This window comes from Anneissia japonica, unplaced genomic scaffold (genome assembly GCF_011630105.1).
Source record: "Anneissia japonica isolate Jap-2015-1 unplaced genomic scaffold, ASM1163010v1 scaffold1231_len1163931_cov198, whole genome shotgun sequence".
Lineage (NCBI taxonomy): Eukaryota > Metazoa > Echinodermata > Crinoidea > Comatulida > Comatulidae > Anneissia > Anneissia japonica.
Window position 1 is genome coordinate 553,999 of NW_022728604.1, and position 26,864 is coordinate 580,862.

The 26,864-nt window shown below is 36.3% G+C and overlaps 3 protein-coding genes and 1 long non-coding RNA gene across 4 annotated transcripts; 1 reads left to right on the forward strand and 3 right to left on the reverse strand.

Moving 5' to 3' along the window:
* LOC117114409 lies at positions 1-3,175 on the reverse strand. Its single transcript, XR_004446356.1, has 4 exons — positions 3,040-3,175; positions 2,363-2,387; positions 1,826-1,939; positions 1-469 (listed from the first exon to the last, which is right to left on the reverse strand). It is a non-coding gene; the product is annotated as an uncharacterized LOC117114409 (long non-coding RNA).
* Positions 3,176-4,384: 1,209 nt separating this feature from the next.
* LOC117114381 (transcription factor A, mitochondrial-like) lies at positions 4,385-15,580 on the forward strand. Its single transcript, XM_033258041.1, has 7 exons — positions 4,385-4,489; positions 5,808-5,977; positions 6,947-7,017; positions 10,909-11,058; positions 11,855-11,959; positions 13,163-13,219; positions 13,451-15,580. Exons 1-7 carry the CDS (start codon positions 4,392-4,394, stop codon positions 13,670-13,672), a joined length of 873 nt encoding a protein of 290 aa, XP_033113932.1. The 5' UTR covers positions 4,385-4,391; the 3' UTR covers positions 13,673-15,580.
* A 148-nt stretch (positions 15,581-15,728) lies between these two features.
* LOC117114380 (carbohydrate sulfotransferase 11-like) lies at positions 15,729-22,208 on the reverse strand. The gene is made up of 4 exons (XM_033258040.1): positions 22,071-22,208; positions 19,070-19,206; positions 18,728-18,882; positions 15,729-17,190 (listed from the first exon to the last, which is right to left on the reverse strand). Exons 2-4 carry the CDS (start codon positions 19,176-19,178, stop codon positions 16,339-16,341), a joined length of 1,116 nt encoding a protein of 371 aa, XP_033113931.1. The 5' UTR covers positions 19,179-19,206; positions 22,071-22,208; the 3' UTR covers positions 15,729-16,338.
* LOC117114377 (tripartite motif-containing protein 3-like) lies at positions 21,627-25,199 on the reverse strand. Its single transcript, XM_033258035.1, has 2 exons — positions 25,158-25,199; positions 21,627-24,972 (listed from the first exon to the last, which is right to left on the reverse strand). Exons 1-2 carry the CDS (start codon positions 25,182-25,184, stop codon positions 22,930-22,932), a joined length of 2,070 nt encoding a protein of 689 aa, XP_033113926.1. The 5' UTR covers positions 25,185-25,199; the 3' UTR covers positions 21,627-22,929.
* Between the last annotated feature and the right edge of the window lie 1,665 nt (positions 25,200-26,864).

Sequence of the window (26,864 nt, forward strand, 5' to 3'; positions counted from 1 at the left end):
TTTTACTTCTATATTGTGACTTTATTACGGTTTACAGACACGGAGCGATCAAAGCAATTAACACAAAAGGTATCCATTGGATATATCTATACTGAACAAAGAGAATAAGATCTAAGAGGTATGTTTAAAATATAGTGTTGCAAACGAAATGGAAGCCTTTTATTGGTAAATGGAAGCACGTGATGATTAAAGATGTTTAAAATTCACTGGTTAAAATTTCCTGAGCTTTGCTAATAAAAAATGTAATACTACATATTCATCACAAAGTTAATCTTTACATCTTACAGACGTACATATAGTTGATGATATCTCTTATAAACAGAAGAAACTCTCATATAACGTAGTCAGTACAGTATCAGCGAATAAATGAACATTAACATTTCAAAGCGGGCTGTGTTTATTAAAGTGTAAACTAATCTGATCCAGTGAAGATGTCACAATCTTGAACAAAGAAAAATGGGTCTTCAACCTGCAAGACAAGGGGAAATATAATATTACAAATGTTACCGGTATATTTTATTTGAAGATAAAAATGATATCGTTAGCACCATCTATATTGTGGAACTACATTATTAATCAGTCCTCAGTACGTTATTATTCCGAGTTATTTGGTCAACATGCATCTAGGTACTGCTGCCGCTAGCGAGTTGGATGGCCGAGCGGTGGTTAAGGCAAGGCCACCGCAACATACAGCTATTTAGGCGCTGGTTCGAACGGCACGTTCGCCTATGGATCTGGTGGTGCAACAAGTCTTCTCGGATAAGGACTATAAACCGTAGACCTAGTGTAAATAATTTGGCTCATGCGCACTTTAAAAAAGAGTCCAGTACATCTTTTGAGACCAGTAGGGGGTTACATTGTAATGGCACCTGTGTAATGGTCCATTCAGCCCCTGTAGTGGACAGACGAGAGTAGCTGTAGCTCGACACCAATACCCTTAGTGGAGAAGCAAGTCACTGTTCTAGTCCACAGCGCATTGAGACCGTTTCGTTGTAAAGCGCTACATAAATCCAACTAAAAATCAGGGTAGTAGCATGTGACCCCACCAAGTATCCACTTTAACTCATGGGATAGAGAAGCAATACAAAAAGTGCCTTTGCCCAGGGACACAACAGGTAACTAGCCCGAGACTCAATTCCCCGATCACTCGATTGAAAACCAAAACCTTACTGTGCATCCTATCTTGTTAAACATTTTTTTTATGATGGTGATATTCATAAAAATAATAACAATGTAATATATTCTCAATCTTCCCGAATAGGATTTTAGGCTTATTGCAAAATCCCAACAAACACAAAACGTCAATTATAACGCTGTATTTAGATTATAGGCCTGTTACACAATGAATGCTAAAAAAAAAAAAGGAATTGTTCATGTATAAAATTATAGAAATAAGAGGAGTTTTCACACTAGCACGATTCGATTTATCATGTAGGCCTATACGATCGAAACAAACCAAATCAAATTATGTCATAATCATGGGAAAACGATTTTATCGTTTTTACTACTACGATTTCATCATTTTTCACGATTGACGTCATTTGATTTAATTTGTGAAAACATTTTTTTTAAGATGATAGTGTGAAAACTCTTATTTCTTTTATGTTCTATATGAACAATTGCTTTTTATCGTTGGTCGTTATCGCCAGCGTAAACAGGCCTTAAAGTCAGAAAATGATGTTTGCACGAAGTGGCAGCAGCGTCAGCAAGGTATTTTGTGCAAGTAATAAATGCTTTAAACATCAAACTGTAACAGCAGCATAACGTTATAATAACGTCAATTGTTATGGAATGGCGCTTACATATCTGAGACTAATTGACTCACCTTGACAAAATTTGCATGTTTTGAAGCAATCCCAAAGTTTGTAAGCATACTTTTCTTCGTCGCAGTGGCCAGCTATGTCACTACAATCCACCCCTTCTGTGTCTTCACACTTAACTACAATAATGTTTATGAAAACAGAAAAAAACCCCAGTTATCAACTTAAGAAACATTAGTAGTAGTTGTAGTATGTAGTAGTAGTAGTAGTAGGCCTAGTGTAGTACGGTAGTAGTAGCAGCAGAAGCCGCAGCAGCAGTAGCAATATACGGTAGTATTAGTAGCAGTAGCAGTAGCAGTAGTAGTAGTAGCAGTAGTAGTAGTAGTAGTAGTAGTAGTAGTAGTAGTACCGTAGTAGTGGTAGTAGTAGTAGCAGTAGTGTAGTAGTAGTAGTCCAAAATTCAGATTGAGAATATAGAAATGGGAAGATTCGTTGTCACTCCTATTACAGATTACATAATAATTATGAAACATGCATAATTAAATTAAAATGAATTTTTAAAAATATAAATATGTCTACACTAGAAAATAACAAAGTCTTACATCTAACTTCTTTTTCGCAGCTTGACTGAGGGAAAAATAAGAAAACAGTGTGTTTAAATTATAGAGCACCACATCCCATGAAAATGACGTCACTGTTGAGCGTGAATGAAATAATTTGTAACAAACTTGATATTGGCCAAAGAAAAAGAAATATGAAGAACTGCAAATTGCGCCACACACACAAAAAACAGTTCCTTGTAGGCCTATCATCAGAGCATTTTAATAAGCGGTAAGAATAAGTCCCATGATAAAATATAAAGACAATGTAACTTAGACACGTACCATACAGCAGTTGAACAATCACCGTGGCATTGAATTTTGTTACGGTAGTGTTTCTATCAAACATAACTTATGTATAAATGGTGACGTCCTGGAGGCCATGACCAATGGTTGGTGTTTTATTTATTATTATTTATTCGGAATTACACATTTGGATCAGTAGTACACTCTCACCCAAGTGGAGATACATCCTAAATAAGGCACACTATTGGTTGCCTCATTTAAAGACGAATAGTTACGTGTTCTAAAAAGAGTTAAAATTAGTTTTACTAAATTATAAAATTTTAGAGAGAAAGACGAAATACACAAGAATATCTACATGTTTTCTAGTTAAAAATTAATTTTCGAAGGGCTAGGTATTGCAATGAGTAAATATGACCGTAAAGTACAGAACTTACCATTTGGATGATGCTAAGAGCGATCATTCCGACGAGAATAAATACCAAAGTCTTCGACATCTTTTATAGAGGTGATACTTGTTGTCTTCGAAGAGTAGACTAGTTTACCAGTTTGTAATTTTTTGTGTAACTTAGTTCGAGATCGATTGCTTATAAAGAATTTGTACATGTCATAAAAACAATGTTCTCTTCTCTTATTGGCAGAATGAACGATAATTAGGTCTCAGTCAATTACCTATGTGGATAATAGGTCCAAAAATAGACAAAAGGATTTTTTTTTTACCAAAAAAGTACAATTTTATGACAATCTACAATGGTTTTATGACTACTTTATTCAATGTTAATGTTTTTGGTCAGTTAAGATAATTTTTAGCTTTTTTTTAGCAAAATATCAATACCGTAACATTTTGCTAGAATATTTATATTTTTTAATTCTGTACAGCGCCTGTAAACATTTTAAATGGATATTGTTTGCGCTTTATTAAATAAAGTTATTATTATTATTATTAGGGCCTATTATTATTATTATATTATTATTATTATTATTACAAAAAAATCTTATTAGGCCTATTATCATCCCTTTTTATTATCATCATAATTATTGTTTGAAGGTTTGCATGGCGAAGTAATATTATATTAATGCTTGCGGTACACCATGTAGATAGAAAACAAACTGTTGTATTGGCTGAGAATATCTCGACGTTTCGATTGTGCTTCAATCGATATTTCCTGAAGACGATTGAAGCAACTCAAACCAAACGTCGAGATATTCTCAACAAAAAACAACAGTTTAATTTTTTTTTTTCGATATTTGAAAACTACTGAAGATATCTGATAAAGCAGGCTACGGAAGGATCTAAGGACTTCCACTAAGAGTCATTCCGTAGGATAGGATTAATGGAAGTGAAGTAAAACTACTTTTTGATGGATTTATACAATCCAAGGAGATTTCAAAGACGATCCTACGTCGCCTTAAGTAGGCAAAACCTTAATAAGCAGTTTTAATGTTAAATTGCTGATAATTATACTAATAAACTATAATTATTGGTCCTACAAAGGATCTAGGTTAAAAAAAGGAACATCATCCGTAGTTGATTAGAATATTGTCTTGCGTACTGAGAGACAACCAAGGGATAACAACGTTAAAACTAATTCTGACATAAGAGTTATAGGCCTATAGTATTTATTATTTACAATGAATTGTATAATCATATTGGTGTGTATACATATTAATACTCATTTCAGGACATACAATTTGCAATTGAAAATACAAATCATATACTTTTTAGTCATAAATACCGTAAAAGTATCAAATTTAGGTAAATTTTGCAACATAGCCTGGCAATCACAAAATGGCTGCGCCTATAGTCGCGAAAGTTCAGTCACTGATCTGCTGTGTTTTCAGACAACACTCAAGCGCACTGTTGGCACATCGTAGCATATCCTCCAGGTTATTTACTATTTTATTTATATTTCTCTGCTTCTGAACTATTGTTATTGTATTTTAAAGCATCTAGATACATTTTAATAAGCTAGGCTCGGCACATACACAGGCCTAGTCCTAGCCCAATTTACCCGTCACTAGTAAGCTTGCCCAGCCAGGCTGTGCAATAACTGCCCAATAGGCATAGAGCCTAGACCTAGGGCTAACTAATGTTTTCGTAGGCCCTGCGTAGGCTACTCCTTTGGGCACCTAGTACTTGCTGGTGACTTAACGTCTAGCGGTTAGCAGGGGTGGCGCAAGCTATAGCCATAATATCGGCGCTGGTTCGAACGGCACGCTCGCCTTTGGTTCTGGTGGTAGAACAAGATAAGGAACCGTAGGCCCAGTGTATACAATGGCTGGTGTGCGCTATAAAGAACCCAGTACATCCTTCGAGACAAGTAGGGGGATACCCCGGTGTACTGGAACAGACAGCCCTGTAGTGGATGACGAGAGTTGCTGGTACCGGGTTATCGGGTAGCACAGGCACGAAGGGACCCTTAGGGGCGAAGAAAGTCATTGATTGAGTTCCTAGTCCACATATCAAGCGCCCTGAGCATCTTACATTAGATGGATATGTGCGCTATATAAAACTACACTATTATTATTATTATTATTATTATAGAAAACTCCCTTAAATCCTCAAATTGAAGCCCTGGGCTTCTTTTTTTTTTTGCGAACTTTGGGTGGGTGGGCTTCTTTTCGAGGATACTTTTGCAAAGTAAAGAAGGGGACTTCTTTTCTGTTTTTTTTTTGCTGTAAATTTTGGAAATTTGTACTATAAAACAATAATTAAGACCACTGTAACATCAATCTGTATCAAGGAGTGCATTAACTGGCATTAAATCACCAAAATTACTGTATAAACCAAGCTTATTTTTAATTTGTTTTTTTTTTTTTAAATTCATATGTAAAGTGTATGTACTGTACTGTATTTCGGATAAAAGATGCTATTTTGGGCTTCTTTTCGAGATGAGCTTCTTTTCGAGGCTAATTTTGCAAACTAAAGAGGGAGGCTTTAATTTGAGATGGGCTTCTCGAGATTAAGCCCATTGGGCTTCAATTCAAGGTTTTACAGTATTGATTATTTACCAAACTGTACTAATAAACTATAAGCAACTCAATTAATTGAAAAATGATGGATGGTTAATAAATGTTGTCGCTATTGTTTAGCTAGGCAGAGCAAGAGACAGGAAAGCTAGGCCTAGCCTGGTTAATTTACAGTGGGAAGGGCAGAAAGAGTAATTCTAGTTACACCTTATTTTCCCACCTTTTACTTTCCCAGGTATACATTACAGAAGAATGAAAACTTCAGCCAGAAGACACATTTTTACCTCAGCAAGTCAAATGCATCCCACATGACAAAATTTATACCACTGAAAATAAAACGACCCGGAAACAGTTTTAGTCTTTATATGGCAGATGTCAGATCACAGTTAACTGCAGACAATCCTGGTAAAGTGCGAAAAACAGTTTCAAGTACTACTCAGGGACTTATTCAGAGATGTCCGAAAAGGGTGGGGGGTGGTGCAGCTGGTGTTTTTAGACTCTGCATGAATTCTTCTTTAAAACTGTTTGTTTGATGGAAATTGGTTTAGTATTAGTGAAGTTATGAATATTTAATTAATTGGATATCATTCATAATAATAATTTTACTAACTTTTCAGTTAGATTTATTGACTGATATTTTGCGGAAATGTTCTTCAATATATCTTTATAAATTCCAAAAACCTTAAAATGTTCAAAATTCTGATTCTCGATTGCTTTGCGTGCTTGTGGGAAATTAGAAATTGCGACAAACGGCGGGTTTTTGCCAGAGCCGGTCACATATTTTCTAAACTCATTTTTTAATTTTTTTTTTTATCGGTTTAATTAAGGGGTAATCCATTATTATTTATCATTTTCACTAGAGTACAAAACATACTATTTTCTGTAATACATTTGTGTCCTCCCCCCCCCCTCCACAAAAAAATAATAATTCAGGTTTTTGCTAGAGCCGGTCACATATTTTCTAAACTCATTTATAGGTTGGGGCACATCTCTACACTGTCAATTCACCCCCCCCCCCACCACCAACTTCCCCAAAGAATTATATATACAATTACAGTATATTCCTTATTTTATATCTGTGGCCTCTGTTTGCTACACTACTCACTGTGACAACTACACTACATTTTGAAAATCCATACATTGAGGTTCTTACAAGTTGACTCAATTCTGAGAAGATCTTTTTATGGAGTTAATTGTAAAATATGTATGAGAGAATGTAATATTAAACTGAGGAATTAAATTCACCAAGAATTGCACTATACAAATTAAATTTGTGGCGATAGAAAAACATGGTTAATTTTCCATGGAAACTGTGTTGGTTTACATTCAATGAGATAAGATTGAATCTAAATTTCATTCTTTTTTTTTTGTTAGGTAAATCATTTAAAGAAATTTCCAGAATGCTGAGTGTTTTGTGGAAAGAGTTGCCAGAATCAGAAAAAAAGGTACAGTACATTTCCTGTTTTTCTTTGTGTTTATAAAAATAATAATACTGTATCATCCAGATTGCTAAGTGTACGCAGAACATTGGAAGTTTCATGTCATGCTGCTTTGGGAGGTTCTAACAAAAATATCTGATGCCCCTGGCTATAATTTCTTCAGAGTCCTACTATACTAGGGATAGGCTCTGCTCGCGTTGGCGTAAAAAGTAAAGTAAATGCTTGCTGAGTCACGGGGCTCATAGGGCTGGGGGCTTATTCCCAGTTTCAAGTAGTGTGAAGTGGATGAGAGTGTGATGCTCCTCCTGGGTGGGACGCTGGTCCACCGCAGGTAACTCCCACCAATTCACTGATACCCATTTACAGCTAGGTAGACTGAAGCAATGTAATAAAGTGTCTTGCTTAAGGACACCATGGAATGCACAGCAAAGGATTGAAACCCCAACCTCGAGGTTGGGAAACCAAACGTTTTCCACTGCGCCAAACCACCTCCAAACGGCTTCTGTGTAATTGACGTTTTAAGGAAGAATTTTTGGTTTTTTACCTTAAAAAGGTCTGGTCAATGCATGGAAAAAATGTTAATAAATTTTTTGGGTCCTTTTAAGGACTAGGCCCCCTCACTTCAACCAGAGAGAGCTTTTAGCTGTTACGGCCACTGCGTAAAATCTATAGTTCACACTTTAAAAATAATAATAGAACCAACGATTGCTTGTGTCACTTTCTTCGGAGCTTGTTTCACACTGTCCTACTTATCAGTGCACCAAATAGTTTTAATGAATACTGTAAACTGAATTTATATAGTAATAATGATATTCTGTATAGTGAATACAGCTTCCAAGTAAACCATGCATTCTTACAAAAATAAATAAATACATTTTACAGGATTAATTCAAATATATGCCCTGGGGCGTTTACTGTTGAAAAAGGTTTTTGAGGGGGCATTTATTTGAGGGAGGCGTTTGTTTTTTTGGGTGTAAAATGGATACGTATATACAGTACTCAATTAAAAGCCCCTTAATTTCACTGTAAATGTGGAACTTAACATATGATTACAAAATGTATATTGTATGATCATAGACTTTGTTGATCGCAACTAGGTTAGAAAAAATGTAGTTCTACTGGAGTACAACATTAACAAAATGTGTTGAAAATTATTTTGCTTCCATTATTTTTGTTCACAGTCATTTAGGGAAGCGTTTATTCGAGGAAAAATTAAACGCCCGTGGGTGTTTATTCGAGGGAGGCGTTTATAATGTTCAAGCGCCTCGAGGTTGTGTCAACGTGAGGCGCTATATAAATCCAGAATTATTATTATTTCAAATGGGGCTTTCTAGGGGCTGTTTATTCAGGGTGGGGGAAGCAAAGCAGGGTGTTTATTCAAATAAATACGGTAACTGCAAGCAGTATATTTATAGCAACTATCTATTTTTAAGATAATACTTCCGGTACTGTGTCACGTTTATCCGGTCCTTGTCATAGTTATTAAATCCCAAAGGAGACATATTTACTTGTTACACTAGCATTCCGCTTTCTTAAACTACTACCATTATTGCTCAACCTGTTACAAGCCCTCATTATTTTAAGCACTTAAGGACATTAGGTTTGTGTCCGTACTATATGGATGTTAGGTCTTGTGTGATAGTGACAAAGTAATTCAGCCGTAGGCACCTTTGAAGAAATATTTTCACTAGATAACAACTAATAAATGAGTCACTCAATAAGGATGCATCATTCCATACCAAAGCCTAGATTCGTTAAATTTTATTTTATTTATTTGTTTCTTTTTCCAACCAACAAACAAAAAGTTCACCACTTACAGGTGAACAGGAACACAAACCACAACGAACAATACAAGAAATACATCAAACATTAAACCGAAATACTAATGATATTACGAAACATACGAAAGTCATTACTGAAAATATTTAACTCAGGATTAACAAGCGAATTATAACTTTGACTCAATCTACAAACATAACCATTTTTTAAAAACATTAACTCTACTAAAAGGAATGTGAAATGTAGGATTGTATATGAGACGGCGACTGGGGACTCTAAGATTAAAATTAGAGACTAATTACTATCGAACATAGCATTAACACATTTATATAAAAAAACAATATCAAAAAAATTCCTACAGGACTCAGGGCGTTGAATGTTATGGGGAATATTGTGATTCTGGTTGTGGCTGATGTAGCGCAAAAAACGATTGTGCAGCCTGTGAATGGGTGCAGGTTGGGTTTTGGAAATTGTAATTGTAAATAACTGAACAAAAATTTAGGTTGGGTTGAATAATAGTGAAATAAAGATGAATTTTGGTTTGTGTGTTACAGTTTCAGCAAGCCTGTTTTTCTTACTGTGTCTTTTTAGCAGACCTGTAGCCAGGCAGAGTATCTCCACCTTTACCCCTCCCCATTCATTTTAGGCATGAAAAAGCCAATAATACAATACTATATATTACAAAAATAAAAAATCCCCAAACCATTTATTGTGTGCTGAAATCATTGTTAAGTCTGTTCTCTTTAAAACTAAAGTCTTAGAGCTTCCAATGGCTTCCTCCGAGCTTCGTTACCCTTTATTCCTCAGTCAAAACGTTTTAGTTAACCATATTTAATCTTTAATGCTTATGCGTAATTTGAATAGCTCAATAATTTTCACTAGATTTACACTTCAGAAAAGAGAGGATGATAATAAACTGCAGACCAATAGCCTCTTCCTAAATCCAAAGAGATAACTTCTCAAACAGGTAGGATCAACTGCCCATAGGGATAACTGCCCATACAGACAACTGCAACAATGCGACTTATTGACGGAACGTGCGAGAAGGTGATGCCAAAGCACCTTATAATAACCTTCAAATGCCAAAGATCCGTGTTTATTTTTTCTCAAATCTCTGATTAGAAATAGGTTTCACACCTTGAGCGGCATTGACCTGTTTCTATTCTTAATATAGTTTTATATAGTACATGTCCTTGACTGTTTGTATATCTGGTATGTAGTTGGTGTGAAAACAATGTAGTAATCTATATATTTATGTAGGTTGTTCCAAATTGGTGATCATTAATGAATGATGTCAGCTTCTATAAATAGAATGCAATGTGTCAGCTGATGGCTGTGTTTCTTGCATCAAAATTTCAAGATCCTGGGTTCAACCTTCAGATTTTCCAAGAACATAATGTCATGTACTGTATACACAACCAAATTTGTGTCTGTCAGACTAAACAAACACTGTTTGTGACTTAAGTCATTGATTTTTGTTGACTTACAAATTGCAATTTTTGAGATTCCTCTAATTTGAGACCACTTTTTCAAAGAACCAAAAAATAATCTCTTAATAATCTATTAACACTAAGCTGACCCTAAATTTTCAGGACCAGAAAGGGGGTTCTCAAATTGGAGGGCGAATTGTACTTCATCAGATAAGTTTGGTCAAACTTGTTAAATCTGACGGAACAATAATGTCTGATAGCATATGCTTGGAATTAGAGTAACCACTCTAGCAATGGAGGAAAAAATATTTAAACGTATAATACAAAAACAATAATAATTGTGGATTTGAATTTATGTAGTGCAAATTATATAACTAAGTTTAAAATTAAGGCTGGCAGTTTGGGATATTTAATGATGTATATAAAATTCCCTTATAAGGTTTGTTGGATGAGAGTTGTTTGGTCATGTCAAAAATGATGTCTGTTAAACCAATGACCAAATTTGTAAAAATAAGAGGTACATTTAACCCTTCAATTTGATGAAATTAACACAATATCCTAAGCTTCATAAATAGACTAACAGAGCAATCTATTGTTTTCATAAGTTGATGGGAAAAATATAGTTTGAAATAACTACATAAACTACTTCAATTCACATTAAATTTGTTTACAATTTTTTTTATTTCAGAGATACCAAGAACGGTCAGCCAAAATCCGTGCAGAATTTAAGCAACAAATGGAATATTATAAAGCAAATTTAACTGAAAATCATATCAAAATATTGTTAGAAATGGAAAGAAATAAAATCAAAAGGCAGAAATTGGAGAAGGGGAGACAGGTCAGTTGATTGCTGAGGCTCATCCAATTATGTTGATACTGTTGAATATTTATTTAAAGATATAATATTTATTATACATTTTTCATTCAATATTTAAAAATATTTGAGACGAGTAGGGGTTACTCTGGTCCCTACAACCTCTGTTGTGGACAGGCGGGAGTAACTGGCGTTGCTTTACAGGGTAATAATGATAATAAATTAGATTTCTATAGTGCTTATATCAATTTTAAAGAAACAGAAGGAAAAGAAAAATTTGGAAAACTGAACCAGTAAATGTCCTACAAACTAACCAGAAATAGAGGAACCAGCATTACCGTTCCATTTACCTGCACTTTGAAGCCCCATTGAGGGCTCACTAGTTCATGACTCACAGGAGCTCAAGTAATGCGAGTATTTGTCTGGCCTCCTACCAAAAAATCATAAAAGAAAAAACAAGGAATTGAGATAACCAAAACTAGGAAATTTCAGATGGCAGTGCAATCAGATGCATGCAGGCAGTTCAGGTTTGAAGGCAGATTTAATTTTAATAGAGTGAAGGAAAATTTGCAGATTGTTCCGAAGTTTGGATTGATCACCTCGTGAAATAAAAGAATGTCGCTCAAGAAGCAGTGACTTGCTCTCTCTGTTAGAGCAAAGACTGCACGAGTGTGTTTTGACAACTAACTAAGACACAAAGTGATATTATTGGTTGTGTGGTTGTTGAAAGTGTTAGTTGATTATAGTTAATGACCTATAGTCACATCATTATTAACACCATTTTTTTTCTACCTTTGTTTTCTAATTTTAACGTTTCCAGGAACTAAAAGAACTAAAGAAGCCAAAGCGTTTCTCGGGACCGTTTGCCTTCTATGCTCGAGCCAGGCTAGCACAGATGAGAGCAGACGGTGTAGCCATGAAAAAGGTATTTCACTTCATTAGTTTCAACCCCATTATGGTCATATTGATAATGCACCTGTTCTATTGTTAATGCATGCAAAGTTTCATTTTTGGTCATGTGTTTTGATTGTACTTTTTGTAGTCTATAAAGCAGATTTTATTAATTGCTGCTTTCGCTTTTCAAAAATCATGAGACATGGTTTCATCTTGTGTTTAATTAATTCAGCAATGTATGTTTTCTTCATATATGAATAAGGGTTTGCACGCTATCCAAAACTTTTGAGAATTACTTATATTTTTCACTTAGGTGAATTGAGGGGTCCCAGGTATTTTCAAGTGATCTGGTTAAATGAGTTTTCTTAAAATATCTAATTATATTTTGCTGTTTATTGTGATACCGATTACTAGGTGACTTCCAGGAGAAAGTGATATTATTGGTTGTGTAGTTGAGACAATTGATAATACATTAGTAAGAACATTTAAATATTGTAAATTTGCAGTACTGTAGATGTATTAGTTTCCGGGAGATTTTTGCTTGCTTGTTGGAGAGCAGGAGGATGTCACCCCGTTTTCCGAGAACTTGCGGGCAACTTGGTCCTCCTGCTAAATTCTAAATCACTTTTATTTCATCCAGTCTAATTATTAAATCACCTATTACTAACCCACTACATTCCTTTTGCTATCTTTGTTTCTTGTCCAAACATTTCTTGTCGGTTCTGTCTCTTAAGTCAGGCACTCACTGCAAGTAAAGGTTCTATGGAGAACGCAATGCTACAATGTATGCACAACGGATCCTTCTTAATAACGATCCCTTAGACTACCACTGAAAATCTGCAGACGGCATCCTGTCGTCTGGTGATAACAGGAAGCAGGGTTAGATTTGTCGTATTACAGTCGTATGAACGGGCGTGTTAGGGTGAAAAAATTCTTCTCCCCTTTTATTTTGCAAATCGCTTGGTTTATTTATGTTAAGAAAAACATGAAGATTTATATATTTCAGTAATATTATTACATTAATCTGTTTTACTCATTCTGGCCCTTAGATAATTTTTGAATTGGTACTTTGTATATTTCTACATTGGAAAAGTAGTTTCCTTTTTGAAGTAGGTCTGTGCATCACACTGAGTGGGTAAATATGACAAGATAGTGTGTAGACAATAGAGGGCAGTATTGTCAGTTTGTTCTGCATTTTTTTTTAAATATTAATGTTTTTACTTCAATTATAAAGGCACCTTTATCAGAACTCAGCCTTGACTGGAATATGATGGATGATGATGAAAAAATAGTGAGTAGAACTTAAGTATTACTCTCTGTGTTTAGCTGATATTTTGTATTGAAGTACAGTAACTCATTGGCTTTCAATTAATAAATTAAACAAGAAGTATTTTCCTTGCCAATAACTAATACCAATTCTATATTCTTTGCATGGTTTTTCTAGTCAAAATATAAATCTGGGAAAATATATATTAATATTTTGTATTACATATATATATTATATAAATACTTTTTTTTCCAGGTGTACAAAGAAGAAGCAAAGCTTGATTTACAAAGGTATCTCAAAGAGATGGAAGAATGGGAGTTAAAAATGAAAGAAAAAGGTCGACACGATTTAGTCCGCAAGCAAAGATTTGTTCCAAAAGATGGAGAAGCAGATAAGATGCCCAAGCGTCAACCAAGAGCATGGTCTCACAATACGTGGCAACCCGAAATGGACCATGATGACAAGGATATATTTTGAGGAAATAAAAATTATATTATAATATGTCCGGATGTGGAAATGTTTCTTAGAGGAACTGCTCAAGGTCGTGGGATGTTGATGGTGCTAAATGTAGGTCTCACAAACCTAATCATGAACATTACATGGAGTATCAGGAAGGCTATGAGGAAGTCTTTGGAACTGGGTCAGTAATGATAATACAGGAATATGTGCCATGCCTTTTTCCAAGAGACATAGATGTATGGAAAATGATGTATCATCATTATTGTACAGAAACATTTAAAAACAATTGTTTATTTTAATGTGGGTAAGTTCAGAGCTAGGAGATATGCCAGGCGTATCTAACGCCGGGAGTACGTTAATCCATGGGGTAACTAGCAAGATGTCCAGACTGGGTGATTAACGAATGCTAGCGTAAGTATTCGCGCGAAATATTCGTAATATAATTTGCCCATTTTATTTCCTGTTTTTCCTGTCTAGGCTTTTTTTGATTGGTCAAATCCTGGGCGAGTTCAAAATCACTGATGCGGCGTACGCTAATCTGGGTCTGTTGCTGGATTACCGTACGCCAGGGATTACGCGATAATACTGGTGTTTGCTGCATCGCGCACAAGTTCACATCACTTGATTAACATTACGCTAAGTCATTGTGTCTGAACATAGCCTATGATAACCAGTGGCGGATTAAAGGAGGACTCTTGCAGCCAGCCCCGGTTTCTCCCAGTTGACCCAGGCTCTCCCCCCCCCCCCAAATAAATTGAAGTGATGGGGGAGGGGGGAGGAAATGAATTTACATTCAAAACTAAGTCTGAGAGTGCCCTTTCTGACCACCATAGCCATAAATGTTAACAGCCCCAACCTTGGTGGGGCTATCATGGTGGTCTGGACACTCCACCACTAAATGTACCTCCCTGAGCCCCTATATTCTATATTTATAAATCCTGGATCTGCCACTTCTTACAGAATAAAAATAAACTCCAGAGGATCCACTAATTAATCTTAAATAAAACAAAAAGACAGTAACTCCGAAAAGAGACAGAGACATTTTGAGATTCAACGTTTCAATCTATTTGATCATTTTCAAGAATAAACTCAGTAACTGTATATATCAGGTTTAGGGAGTTGTCTCTAGTTGAAAAAGAATAACAGTTGGAAATATGTCTTCATAGCTGGCTTAAGCATTGTGTACAACCCATTGTAAGAACTTATGGTTATTTTTTCAATTAGTAAACCCCTTAAAATATATTCACAACTTCGACAAAAATGTTTTAACATTTTAACATTTAAAATTTCATCAAAAGGATCCTGATTAAATTTAATAAATTATTGTACAATGACAAATTTTAAAAATCAGTAGTGTAGCATTCAAAATATATATCAGTAAATATCACTCTTTAACTTTTATTTAATTGGTGTTGAGCCTGTTGCAATTGTTGAAAAATACATAAATTACCGTAAAACCTCGAATAGAAGACAAATGAGCTTAATCTTAGATTGCAAAAGTAGCTTCGAAAAGAAGCCCATCGAAAATCTTTTTCGAGATAGTAAGTACATACACTGTACATGAATTTCAAAGCTGCAAAATAAATTACAGTAATAACACGCTTCGTTTATACATTAATTTAGTTTACATTTTTTTATACACTCCATGATACAGACTGATATTACAGTTGCCCTATTTATTGTTTTATGGTAGTAATTCCCAGAATTTACACCATTCATTTTGAAAAGAAGCCACCCTCTTTACTTTGCAAAAGTAGCCCCGAAATGAAGCGAATCCAAAGTTCGCAAAAACAAAAACAAAAAAAAGCGCAGGGCTTCAGTTGGAGGTTTTACGGTATACTCTAATTATATAGATGATAAATACCTCTAAAATTGTAGTATTCGTTCATGAATACACGCAATACAAATAAATAGTTTTATAACAAATTGTTCTCCAGTCCTTCTGTTTGTCTTGTATGTGTGTATACTTGGGAAATGTGGGATGGAACAGTAAGTGTTTGGACTCCCAATGCTGAGGCTCATTGGCGGATCTAGGGGATAGCAAAAGCTCCCCCCACCACATTTGTCACATAATGGATATGGTGAAGTCATATCACACTCATATATGGCCAATCACAGATAACTGTCACAAATCTTCATAGCTTTGACAGATATTTATCACCACAAAATTGAGAAAAGTAAACTTGTTTGACACACACACAAGAAAGATTGTATGTAGGTTTATTTTTTTGCAAAAACTCTTTCCATAAAGTTGCTACAGCATTTCCATCGCAATGTGCTGCACTGTAACCAATATTATTTAGGAAGGATTCTAATAACAATAATATTTTGAGACCTGTGCGCTTAACATTATTACCCAAGCACATATGGAATACATACTCAGCTCCCTGATTGGGGAAAATTCCATAATGTTGCAGCTGTAATCAATGCGTTTTGTATTTGAACCTACCAGGTACTCAGTTGTACTCCTAGGTGGAGAGTGGCAACCGTAACTAAAGTGCCTTGCTTAAGGACATATTGCAAAATGCACAGCGAGGGGTTGAACTTAACAGATCGGAAAAGCGTGTACACAAAATCTCACAGAGTGTGCCTAACAGCTGTCGGCAAAGGATTGTAGCGATTTTATGGAAAACACGCTGACACATCGATCCTTTTATTATTTCAATGTTGGTTCGTCGTCTAATCTAATTTTTATTTGATCGTATTATATCTGACACACGATATCCAAATATTAGAAAATCAGGTTCATAGAGTCTATAAAGTTCGTCAAATGATTGCTGATCCAAACTTGAATAGTAAGTTGCCAAGCGTTGCTTTTCATGAGCAGGATCAATGTTTCCCTGGCGATAATAAGCATGTCCCCATATACCTAATTTTTTTAATACATACTTAATGTCATCGTTGGAGTCTTCCAATTTACCTATGTAATTAAAGTCTATTTCGCATGGGTAGTTCTGCGAATGTATGGGCGTCCAGTGCACGTTTGATTTATGATGCCCGTCCAACAAATAATCAACAAACTCCTGGAAACTAACGTCTGTTCCGTCGATTTCCGTCTCATTAAATTTACTTTTTCGATAATTTTTAATTATCGTCCTGCCGATTTTGTTAAAGGATTCAAAATGGTGGTCCACAAATTTATCCTTGTATGCAGAAAGGATTCGTGAGAAAGGATTTCGAACGAATAGGAACTTAGTGTAGTTATCTAGACGTTCAACAATCTCTTTAGTTGTAAACTTTGGCATCCATTTTAAAGCTTTGTGGCTGTACAGTTTTTGATTCGGTACGTTTTTATAGCCTGCCAATTCCACGATCACGCGCTCCCAGTTCGTGGATCCAACTTTGTACGCGATACTGTACAAAAATCGGCGTTGGTCATTCACAACGAGCGCCCTCAGCCGTCTCGGAGACTCTGCGAGTTTGTTAATCCTGATAAGATGGCGATTATAATAATTGGCGCAAACATTCGTAAGTCGTTTTTTTCTGTATCTCATTTTCTTGTCCATTGACTCCATCCAATGCCCCTCATCCTTTACCTGTAATTAATAATTATATACAAACATGAAATGAGCATGTGGAGTCGATACTTCCACTCAAAAATGCAATATTGCCCGGCAGGCATATTTACCGGTTCGATAAAGTTTGTATGGATAAAATGAGCTAAAAACGGATTTAGAGCAACATTAATCAGTATACCATTGAAAAGCGAAACATTTTTCAAATAAAAAGAAATGGAGAAAATAAAAGTATAATCAGATTTAAGTTTGAAAGTGCCTCCGGCCATCTAGAGGTGCCATCCCATAATCATAAATTTTCCGAACCATGAAGTGAGGTGGGTGGACCCTTACTCTGTGAAAGACACTCGGAGGGCCCCCTCTATTTCCTGGATTCGACACTGAACCCTATGAAACCTAAACAGCAGATAGCACTGCATTAATGAATTACAAGAAGGAATGATAGGGCTATTCCATACAGACATACAGTAATAAAATGTGTGATGGTTATATCAATGATGTTCACGCCTTTTAGAGTTTCTAGTGCTTTTACGCCAGCGGTGGCACAGAAATTTGGCGACAGGGGGTACGACATGAGAGAGTCCGAACCAAGGGCAGACTGAAGCCTTGGTCAGGGTCCCGGAATAAAAATCCCTGGTAGGGTCCAGGGAGGGTTTTTATAACTTAGTATGACTGCCCCAAATTGTGCTTTTAGATGACATAGGGATTGGCAATCAAAGTTATGTTATTTAGATAGGCAAATTATGACGTTTGGTCCTACGACCTCGCCGTGGGTGATCCCCTGCCTCCTCGCCTCCCCGCTGGCGCCACCACTGTTCATAATATCTTGTATTAGTATTAGTTTACAACATGCCTATCACTCAGTGGCGAACAATGTCAGTATAACAATGTATTCTATTTCCTCACTACTGCATCTTGTTTTATGTGTGACATATACCGTTAATGCTCGAATAAGCGCCGCGGCGCTTATACACATTTTTGAGGCTTCGATGCGGCGTTTATTCAAGAGCGGCGCTTATAAAAAAAAATATTGGCGTGGCGCTTTCCATGCTCGTTCCCTTGTTACCTATTATCACGTATTCCCGTAGTTCAGTAGGCATCATAGGTTAAATATCATCGTAACAAACGTTTATTAAAAAAAGAATGCTTGTCTTCATTGTGTGATAAAGCCTATTCATGTTAACACCGTATACATTGTATTTAAAACTGTTTCATTACACACAAGAATATTCGAGAGCGGCACTTAACGAAAAAAAAAAAAAAAAAAAATCAAATTTAGTGCGGCGCTTATTTGAGAGCGGCGCTTATTCAAGAACGGCGCTTATTCGAGCATTTACGGTATGTGCGGTTTGCCCATATATGGGATGATGTCACACACCTGTATTTTTGGCACGTAATAACGCCGACAGAATTTAAATAACAGGCGCAGTGATAAATTATTCCGGTGGTTTTGGCCAGAGTGGAATCGTTATCTGAAATTAACTTTTTGTTTTAAATTTCAAAAAAGATTTAAACATTTTCGTATGGAAATTCAATAGAGGAAATAACAACTCTTTACCTCATTAGCATTATGTAGGTTTGTTTCTCTCTCATCATGCTTGTCAATGTGTTCTGCTTCTGCTCGGTTTTCCAGGAACTTGTGGTCAACTTTATTTTCCTGCTTCTTCGGAAGTGGCTGATCGCGCTTGAATTGCAGGAGTGGCTTTTCTTCCGCTTCAATGAAAGTCATAACACTACATAATTATTATGCTTATGAAACTGAAAATGATTCGGTATAGTAGTTCATGTATTATAGATAATTCGATAGAATTAACATGTGTCAAATTTATCTTTTATAATTCAAACATGTAGAAATAAAATTTAAAACTATTCGTTAAATGCAAATGTAGTACTGCCTTACTTTCACGGTCGTCGTGAACATAGAAAACACTTGTAATAACTCCAATCGCGTAGATGAACAGTATCGTGGCAACCACTAAAATCAGCCGCTTCAGGCGTACCCGTGGCATCACGCGTTTTCCACGATGTACCGATAGGCTGTAAATTGGAGTAGAAGATTAATATTTTTTTTTAAAAATAGGCCTACTGTATCCATATTGGCCTCTATGAAGTCTCTGGATGTATAGTTCAATAACTAACAGGAAACTTTGATACGATCTTTGTCTGCAATAACAAACGTTTAATGACATTGACAAGTGTCTGTTATTTTCTTAATATGGGCATAATTATGTCGTGTATCACACTCATAATGATAGGGATTTACATAGGCCTATTCCATAAAACATGATAGTATTGACAAATTCAGTGTAATTTATTTTTCAGAGCACTTCATCATTTTTCCTGTTATTGTTTTGGTAGACTAATACAACCGCAAAACTAGTTCAGTCACCTATAGAGCACCGGTAGAACGTTATTCATTTTAATAATCAAAATAATGTAGGCCGATAATGTTTCAATTGTGTACCAGTAGCCTAGATACATCCGTAGTTTGCTCATAAATATAGGCCTAGTCGTTAATTTTGGTAAATAGGCCATAGGGAGATTTCACAACCTTACTGAAACGATAGTTACTACGTCATTATCATTATCGTCATTGCCTAAAACATTATTGACAATTTGCTTTGATCCTTGGTTCTTGCAATAAGATTTCGCCTATATTGTCACAGATACAGTATGCTACTCTAGGGGAAGGATTGTCTAAAAATGAGATGACGTAACCGTATTCGTTATCGTTTTCGTAAACTTGCGAAAATTCCTTAATACCGGTTTAGATAGGTTTAGGTTCGGCGTCCCGAACATGCAACGATCCCAAAGGCTTCAACTTAATTACTATTAACTACAGTACTCGGATAATGTATTGGCATGGCAGTTTCTATAACCAATATTGATGCTATCACCGATATTGTTAGCTGTTGAGGATATTGGTCATCATGGTGAGAAGAAAAAAAAAAGAATGACAAAGTGTATTGGGCTATTTTTTCTTATTATTAGGCCTGTTATTGGTGCTGTTGTCGTCGTTATTATTAACATCAACATCTACATTATTATTATTTTATTATTATCTTTCATCGTCATAATTAATATTTACTGATAACATAATTCAGGATCGGATGTACGTTTTTACATTTTCTTTTTGTCTTGATGCTTTTATGTTTTTTCCCCCTGTGTCAGTCCTTTTTTTCTGTGTTTAGGTTTTCTCGCTAGTTGCATTCATATTTTATCTTTTATTAATTTTGTATTTTTGTACATTTTGTGAATCTGCTGGTAACTCAGTTATGTTTTACTCCTATGAGTTTTAATAATAAAAACAGAATGAATGAGATTTTGGTGTAGGCCTATGTACGTTGTATACATCAAGTCAACGAGTACCCTTCTCGACATTAGACTTATTACTCGTGTTTGTTAGCTGAGAGCATACGTGCCATGCTGGGAACGTGTGGCGAATCCATTTCATTGTGATTGTCATTATTAAAACATTATAGCCTACTAGTGTATATTGTTTCATCTTGTAACCGACGAGTATACGTGCTGTTTGATGTGGAAATGAACAAAATGATGAAGTGTAATTAATAAAATTTAGAGGACAGCAATCAAAACTTGTATTTTAGAATTACATGCTTAAAGAAATTAACCAAGTGTATCAATCGAAATTTCGTAGCCGATATCCTTGTTGGCGTTACGAGCCGATGTGTAAATTTATAAATAAGCAATCAAGATGCCAACACACTGCCTATATTCATGAAGGAATTCCTCCATGCTATATTTAAGCATGATTTAAGTAACGGTAGGAGTTAAAGCATCCCGAATGTTTGCATAGGGTCACAATTAATTTACCACCACCGCCATATCGTTGTACCCCACTAGGCCAATATCCCCGTCACCTCACCAACCCAATATATCAATAATTTCACTTATAATTCATGATGAATAGTTAAAAAGTTACACAAAGAACAAACTCTTAGATAGTTTGTGTATGACAAATATTTTGTTTTATTTGGACCTTTTTCAATATATTGACAATTGTTTTAAAAAAAATGTACGCATAAGAGTTGATCAAATAAAAAATTGTTACTTTTGTTAATGAGCACTTAAAAATAAACATATATTTCTCGAGCTGAAAAAGATGCATAGCACATATAAACTATCAAACGAGAAAAGCAAAATTACGTTCGAAACGCAAAAAAAAAATTTACGTTACTTACATATATATATATTTCTGTCTCTTATACACATCTAGATGTGTATAAGAGACAGCCAATATAGTGCACAGATGGTGATGATGATATGATACGTGTAAGTAAATTAATATATATATATATATATATATATATATATATATATATAGAACTGGAGGTCGCTGGAACAGAATGTTGCTACTCGGAGTTTCACGCTATTGCGATCGTCAGGCAACTGATCTTATATATATATATATATCAAAATGTATATGTATGTAAGTAATACATACATACATTATATTATACAAACATATATTATACCTCCTTGGTATGACCAAGAATATCGCGTTGTAGGCGTCATGTATATGTTTTTCCAGCAGTTCGTTGTATTTCTGATACTTAAGAATCTTTATAGGTTTGAGATAGCTGACTATAACTAAATTTCGCTGAACGAGACTTAATTGTAAATAAAAAAAACACCTACGGCAATCATATCACTATGACGGTACGTATAATTAAGTCTCTTCTAGTTTACTGTGACATGACTATACAGATCAAGGACTATGTTAACAATTCAAGTTCAGCGTTCTGTCTTTCGTTCAGTCAACAGTTTACTGTTTTCAGTGCATTGAATTGTATGCTCCATTGAGTTGAAATAGCTCTCACACGTAGACAACAAGGTACGTATAGAAAAAAAAGCTATTCTACTACAAAATCAGGCCTTACCTACGAAATTTTTGCTAGATATTCTTCTACTACACCTGCAGTTCAGAATGCACCTTGAGAAACTGTTTAAATAGACCAGAAAAACTATTTATTTTTATTACATTTTTCACAATGCTATCGATCGACTAACGTGATCAATCTATATGTAGACTAACTTAAATAATATTAGCTTGTTGTTAACGTCATGCTTCGGTTGTTTACAATAGTTCTTTGTATATGATTCGTCATTGTTTTCTTGAAGGTGTAAACTCTGACCTACGTAACACCCATGCTTGCAAAGATGGGCCTACAGTTTAATTAGCCATCAGATTGCTTAATTTTTCTTTTAATTTATTTGCAAAAGTATTATTAATGTACGAAATAAAGTAATCATTTGGTAATGGTTTCGGACGCATATACTGATTGGCATGTTACATGTTTTCTATCAAGGACTTAACTACATCATCTGCAAAGAGAGATCATCTGAAATACTATACTTAAAAAACAATGTTACAAAGGTTAATAAATACGGACACAATAATAGAAGTTAGAAATTACGTCAGACACACTCATATAGCATTATGACACAAACTAATTGGTTTCTTCACCTCTAGTCTACAGTGATATGCAACATGCACTTTATAAAATCAGGCCGTCAGTCCGAAGTCCGAACATGTCCGAACAACGTTTCACCAACTCGTCATAAATTAAAACACAGATTTTTAAATATGAAAGTTTAAAAGCGCAGCGGGGTGATGCAGCACACAACATTTTATAACCGAAGACATTTTTAACTGGCAAGAGCTTAAAAAACTCATTTAGCGTATGCCTACTTTTTACTTTGTATTAATACTTATTAAAAAATACTGGGATAATAGCTTTACTCGTTATTGATCAATTGCTCATATGCATCTTTAAATGTCTTAATGTTTGCCGATTTCGATCCTAAGCCTCTCCAGTTGGCCACGGCGATTTTCCCCTTGTCGACTGCTATTCCGTACGGGTACTTTACATCATCGTTTCGATGATCAAGACGTGTGACATACTGGCCTGTCTGTTGATCAAATAACTGCAATCTGTCACTGCTTCCAACAATTATGTGACCCTTGCCATGCAGGGCTACCGCTCTGGGAAACTCAAGTTTACCATTTCCTTGCCCACGACCATATCCAATGGTCCTGAGAAATTTCCCATCATGCTTGAAAACTTGCAGACGATGGTTAAGGCTATCAGAGACGATAAAGTCATCGCCTTCGTTTATTACTGCGATTGAGTGGGGAGTGTTAAATTTTCCTTCGGCATTGCCAATCCCACCAATCTTGCACAATAGACGACCTTCAATACTGAATCGGAAGACGCAGTGTGCTTGGCAGTCGACGACAAAGACCTCATTTCTTTTAACTGACACGGCAATGCCTTTCGGGTTCAGCAATACTCCTTTTCCGAACTGATGAACAACAACGCCATCTTGTTTGCAAATCAGAACTTCGCATCCCGTTTTTTCTGTCACTGCTATCCGATCAAAATCGATGCAGAAGATACCTTGGATTTCTTTCCCCTCCTCTAGACAGAAGGTGTTTATGTAATTGCCCTTTAAATCAAATTTGAGAATCTGATTTGTCGAGTTGCAAGCTAACAGAATGTCATCGGTTGTGAAGCACACATCATCTATATTGCCTTTCTTTTTCGTGAAATAGTTTCCAGTGTCAATGCTCTTCAGGAGTAGCTGGTGACGGAGACCAACTACTGGAAATGGTGATCCTGAAATTGGCTCGCCGAAGACACCGACACTAAGGTTGCACTCAGTTTCCCACTTACACAGGCAGGTTATCTGAAATAAGCCTTTGCAGATCTCGGAAACGTCTCCATTCACCTGATCGCCCGACTCGTTCTGAAGCACAACGGATATTGAATCCGTTATAACGTCCTTCTTTCTGCCATTCGAATCATTAGTCGTCAGTCTGAACTGTATGAACTCGCCGACTGTTTTTTCGATCTTCGATGTGATATCTGTTACACATTGCGACGGATCCAATAAACCCCCTTCATATACACTACCTAACTTGAACCCCTCAAGGCACTCGAGATCCGGATCAAACTCAAGATTTCCCGTGTTTACAGGATGAAGAGCAGGTATGTTCTGAAGAGCGTCATGTAGTTGTTGCAGGCCCTCGTTGATCATATAGAGAGCGCCATTTGGGTTCTGTGTCCCCATAAGACCCTCATTTCTCAAGCGTGCGCTTTTCACGTTCTCTTTGATCAATTTTAAGTTCTGTATTTCTTCGTCGAGTTGTGCTTCTTTCTGCGTACTTATTTCATTCAGGTTTTCTAATAGATTATCTTTGGCACAGTCCAGCTGTTTTTGCAAACGATCTACATATGCTATAATCTCTTTTTCGCACCTCACAGTCGACGTCACCCATACCTTTTTTGTCTCTTCAACTGTTGCCAGTTTCTCTCTAGTCAAATTTTCTAATTGAAATCCATCTGCCACTAACTTTTCTGCTGCTTGTTTATATTGTTCAAATGCGACATCGGCAGGTATGATATTGTGCTGCGGACCTGTGTGAGTTTCGTCGCATTTCTCACACATGGGAGTTTCACATGACTTACAATAGGACGAGATTGAATATCTATGTCGAGCACACAAAATCTCCCTTAAATGTCGCTGCCTCCAATTATGCGTATTCAATTCTGCAATGGTACAAAATTGGTGGACATCACTGACTGGGCGTCTTTCGTGAGTTATTTTACAATTGGTGCATATGAAATTATTGCACTGTACACAATGGAACTTGGCTATGCCGCCGCACACTTCGCATTCTTCAATTTCAACTCTCCCTTGTAGACCGTTATAATCCATAATGTAATTCATGAAGCAGTTTGCCGCCATCTTTTCCGTCAACGTCTGGTTCCTGACGGTCTGTAACGAGAGAAATATATATTTCAATAAACAAGGAAAAAATGATGTATAACAAATAATGGCTCATGTAAGTACAGCCCGCATAATTTTATCTACGATTCAGGAAATCATGAGTCACTTGAATTAGTATCTTCGCAACACATTTCTGACACGGCGATTTTGTGCTTCGCATACAGTATTCATACTTTGAAACAAGGGCTACTGTCAGTCATAAAACAGCTACGAGTTCTTACTGGCTAATCCCCGGGGCCCTGTGCTTAAGGGAACCAGGTATACATAGTTTGTTCCAGCGAGTCGAATGGCTGATCGGTTAAGGCAGGGCGCTGTAACCTAACTAATATCAGCGCTGGTTTGACCGGCCTATAGTGCTGGCGATGTAATTCTTTTTTGGATAAGGACTATAATAGACCATAGGTCCTGAGTTACACAATTGGCTCATATGCACTTGCACCCTTCGAGACGAGTAGGGGTTTACCCCGGTGTAGGCTACTGGTCCAGCCCCTGTTTCCCGTCGGGTATGGACCATTAGGTCCTTTGCAGGATGTAAACGTATATTCGTCAGCTGCAACTCAGCTGAGTGGGGCCTTTTTTAAGAGGCAGAATATGTAACCCCCTCCCCATCTAAATCGTCAAAAACGTGCCTCGTACCGTACATAATCAGACCAGACGCGCCAAGAGGCCAGGGCAGACGGAACAAGGGCCTGGGCTGCTAGGGAAAAAAATAAATAAATAAATAAGAATTATTAAACGTATTCATCCAGTGTAGATCTACGTTTGAATAAAATGAAAGCCATGTTTCTATACTTTATTATTCATGACCTGGTGAAAGCACTCTATAATCGATTAAAAATTAATTAGTCTTCTAATTCGTTAAAAGGCCATAGCTTCCGGAAGCTTCGTTCACCGAGGCACTCCCCTAGATCCCCATACAATAGGCCCGGGCAGCCAGCCGCCCTGCACCTGCCACCAGGTCTGAGTAGGGCCCGCGATGAACTTAATGATACTCGGTACTGTAACATACTGATTGACATAGCGAAAGAAAATTCAATCAATTTTTGGTAGGCCCTGTTAGTTTTTTTAAATAACTAACCTTCTTGAAATGACCTTTACGTTTTTACCTGTACAATACTTCAAAAACTATGTATCCTTGAATTTATGCCTAACACAAAATGATGTTTGTTTTCCAGCAAGAACAATAAGAATAGATCTCACATACTCTTGGCCAATGGTTAAACATTCTGTACAATCGGTTTATAATAATAGTACAGTAATTACGCCTAGTTTCGGATCACGATGTTGTTGGTGGTATTAACATATCGACGTGATCAGGGATAGCCCGTATCGATTTCGTGACGTCATTTACACCTAGAATTGACCAATATGGCGATATATATTTACTGTAGATGTGTTACGGATTGCATTGAACGGATTCCCATCAATTCAATTTGGCCAGCATTCATGATATCATGATCTTGTGAGAGTACAGTATACTCTATAAATAGAGGTTATACGGAGTACCGGAAGATGCTGTGATGATGATCAACCTATTGTAATATCATCGAATGTCATTGAGTTGTGTCAGAGCATAGTATAAGCAGTGGCCTACGAAAGAGAGAGAGAGTGGAGACACTCCAAAAGTGGCTTGAGCCTTTCAATTTCCCCACAACTGGAAATTTGCTGAGCAGAAAAAAAATTACGCTCAATTAATTAAAAATAACCTAATATGACCTTGCTTTGCATGCCGGCTGGCGCCCCTCACTTTACAACCGAGAAACTATTTGTGTCGCCATCAGCTTCCCAACCCCATCATCCACCCCCACTCCACAACATCTCATTATTTCTATATACACACCATTGAGTACAGTGGCGTATCTACGGGGTACGTGTAGGGT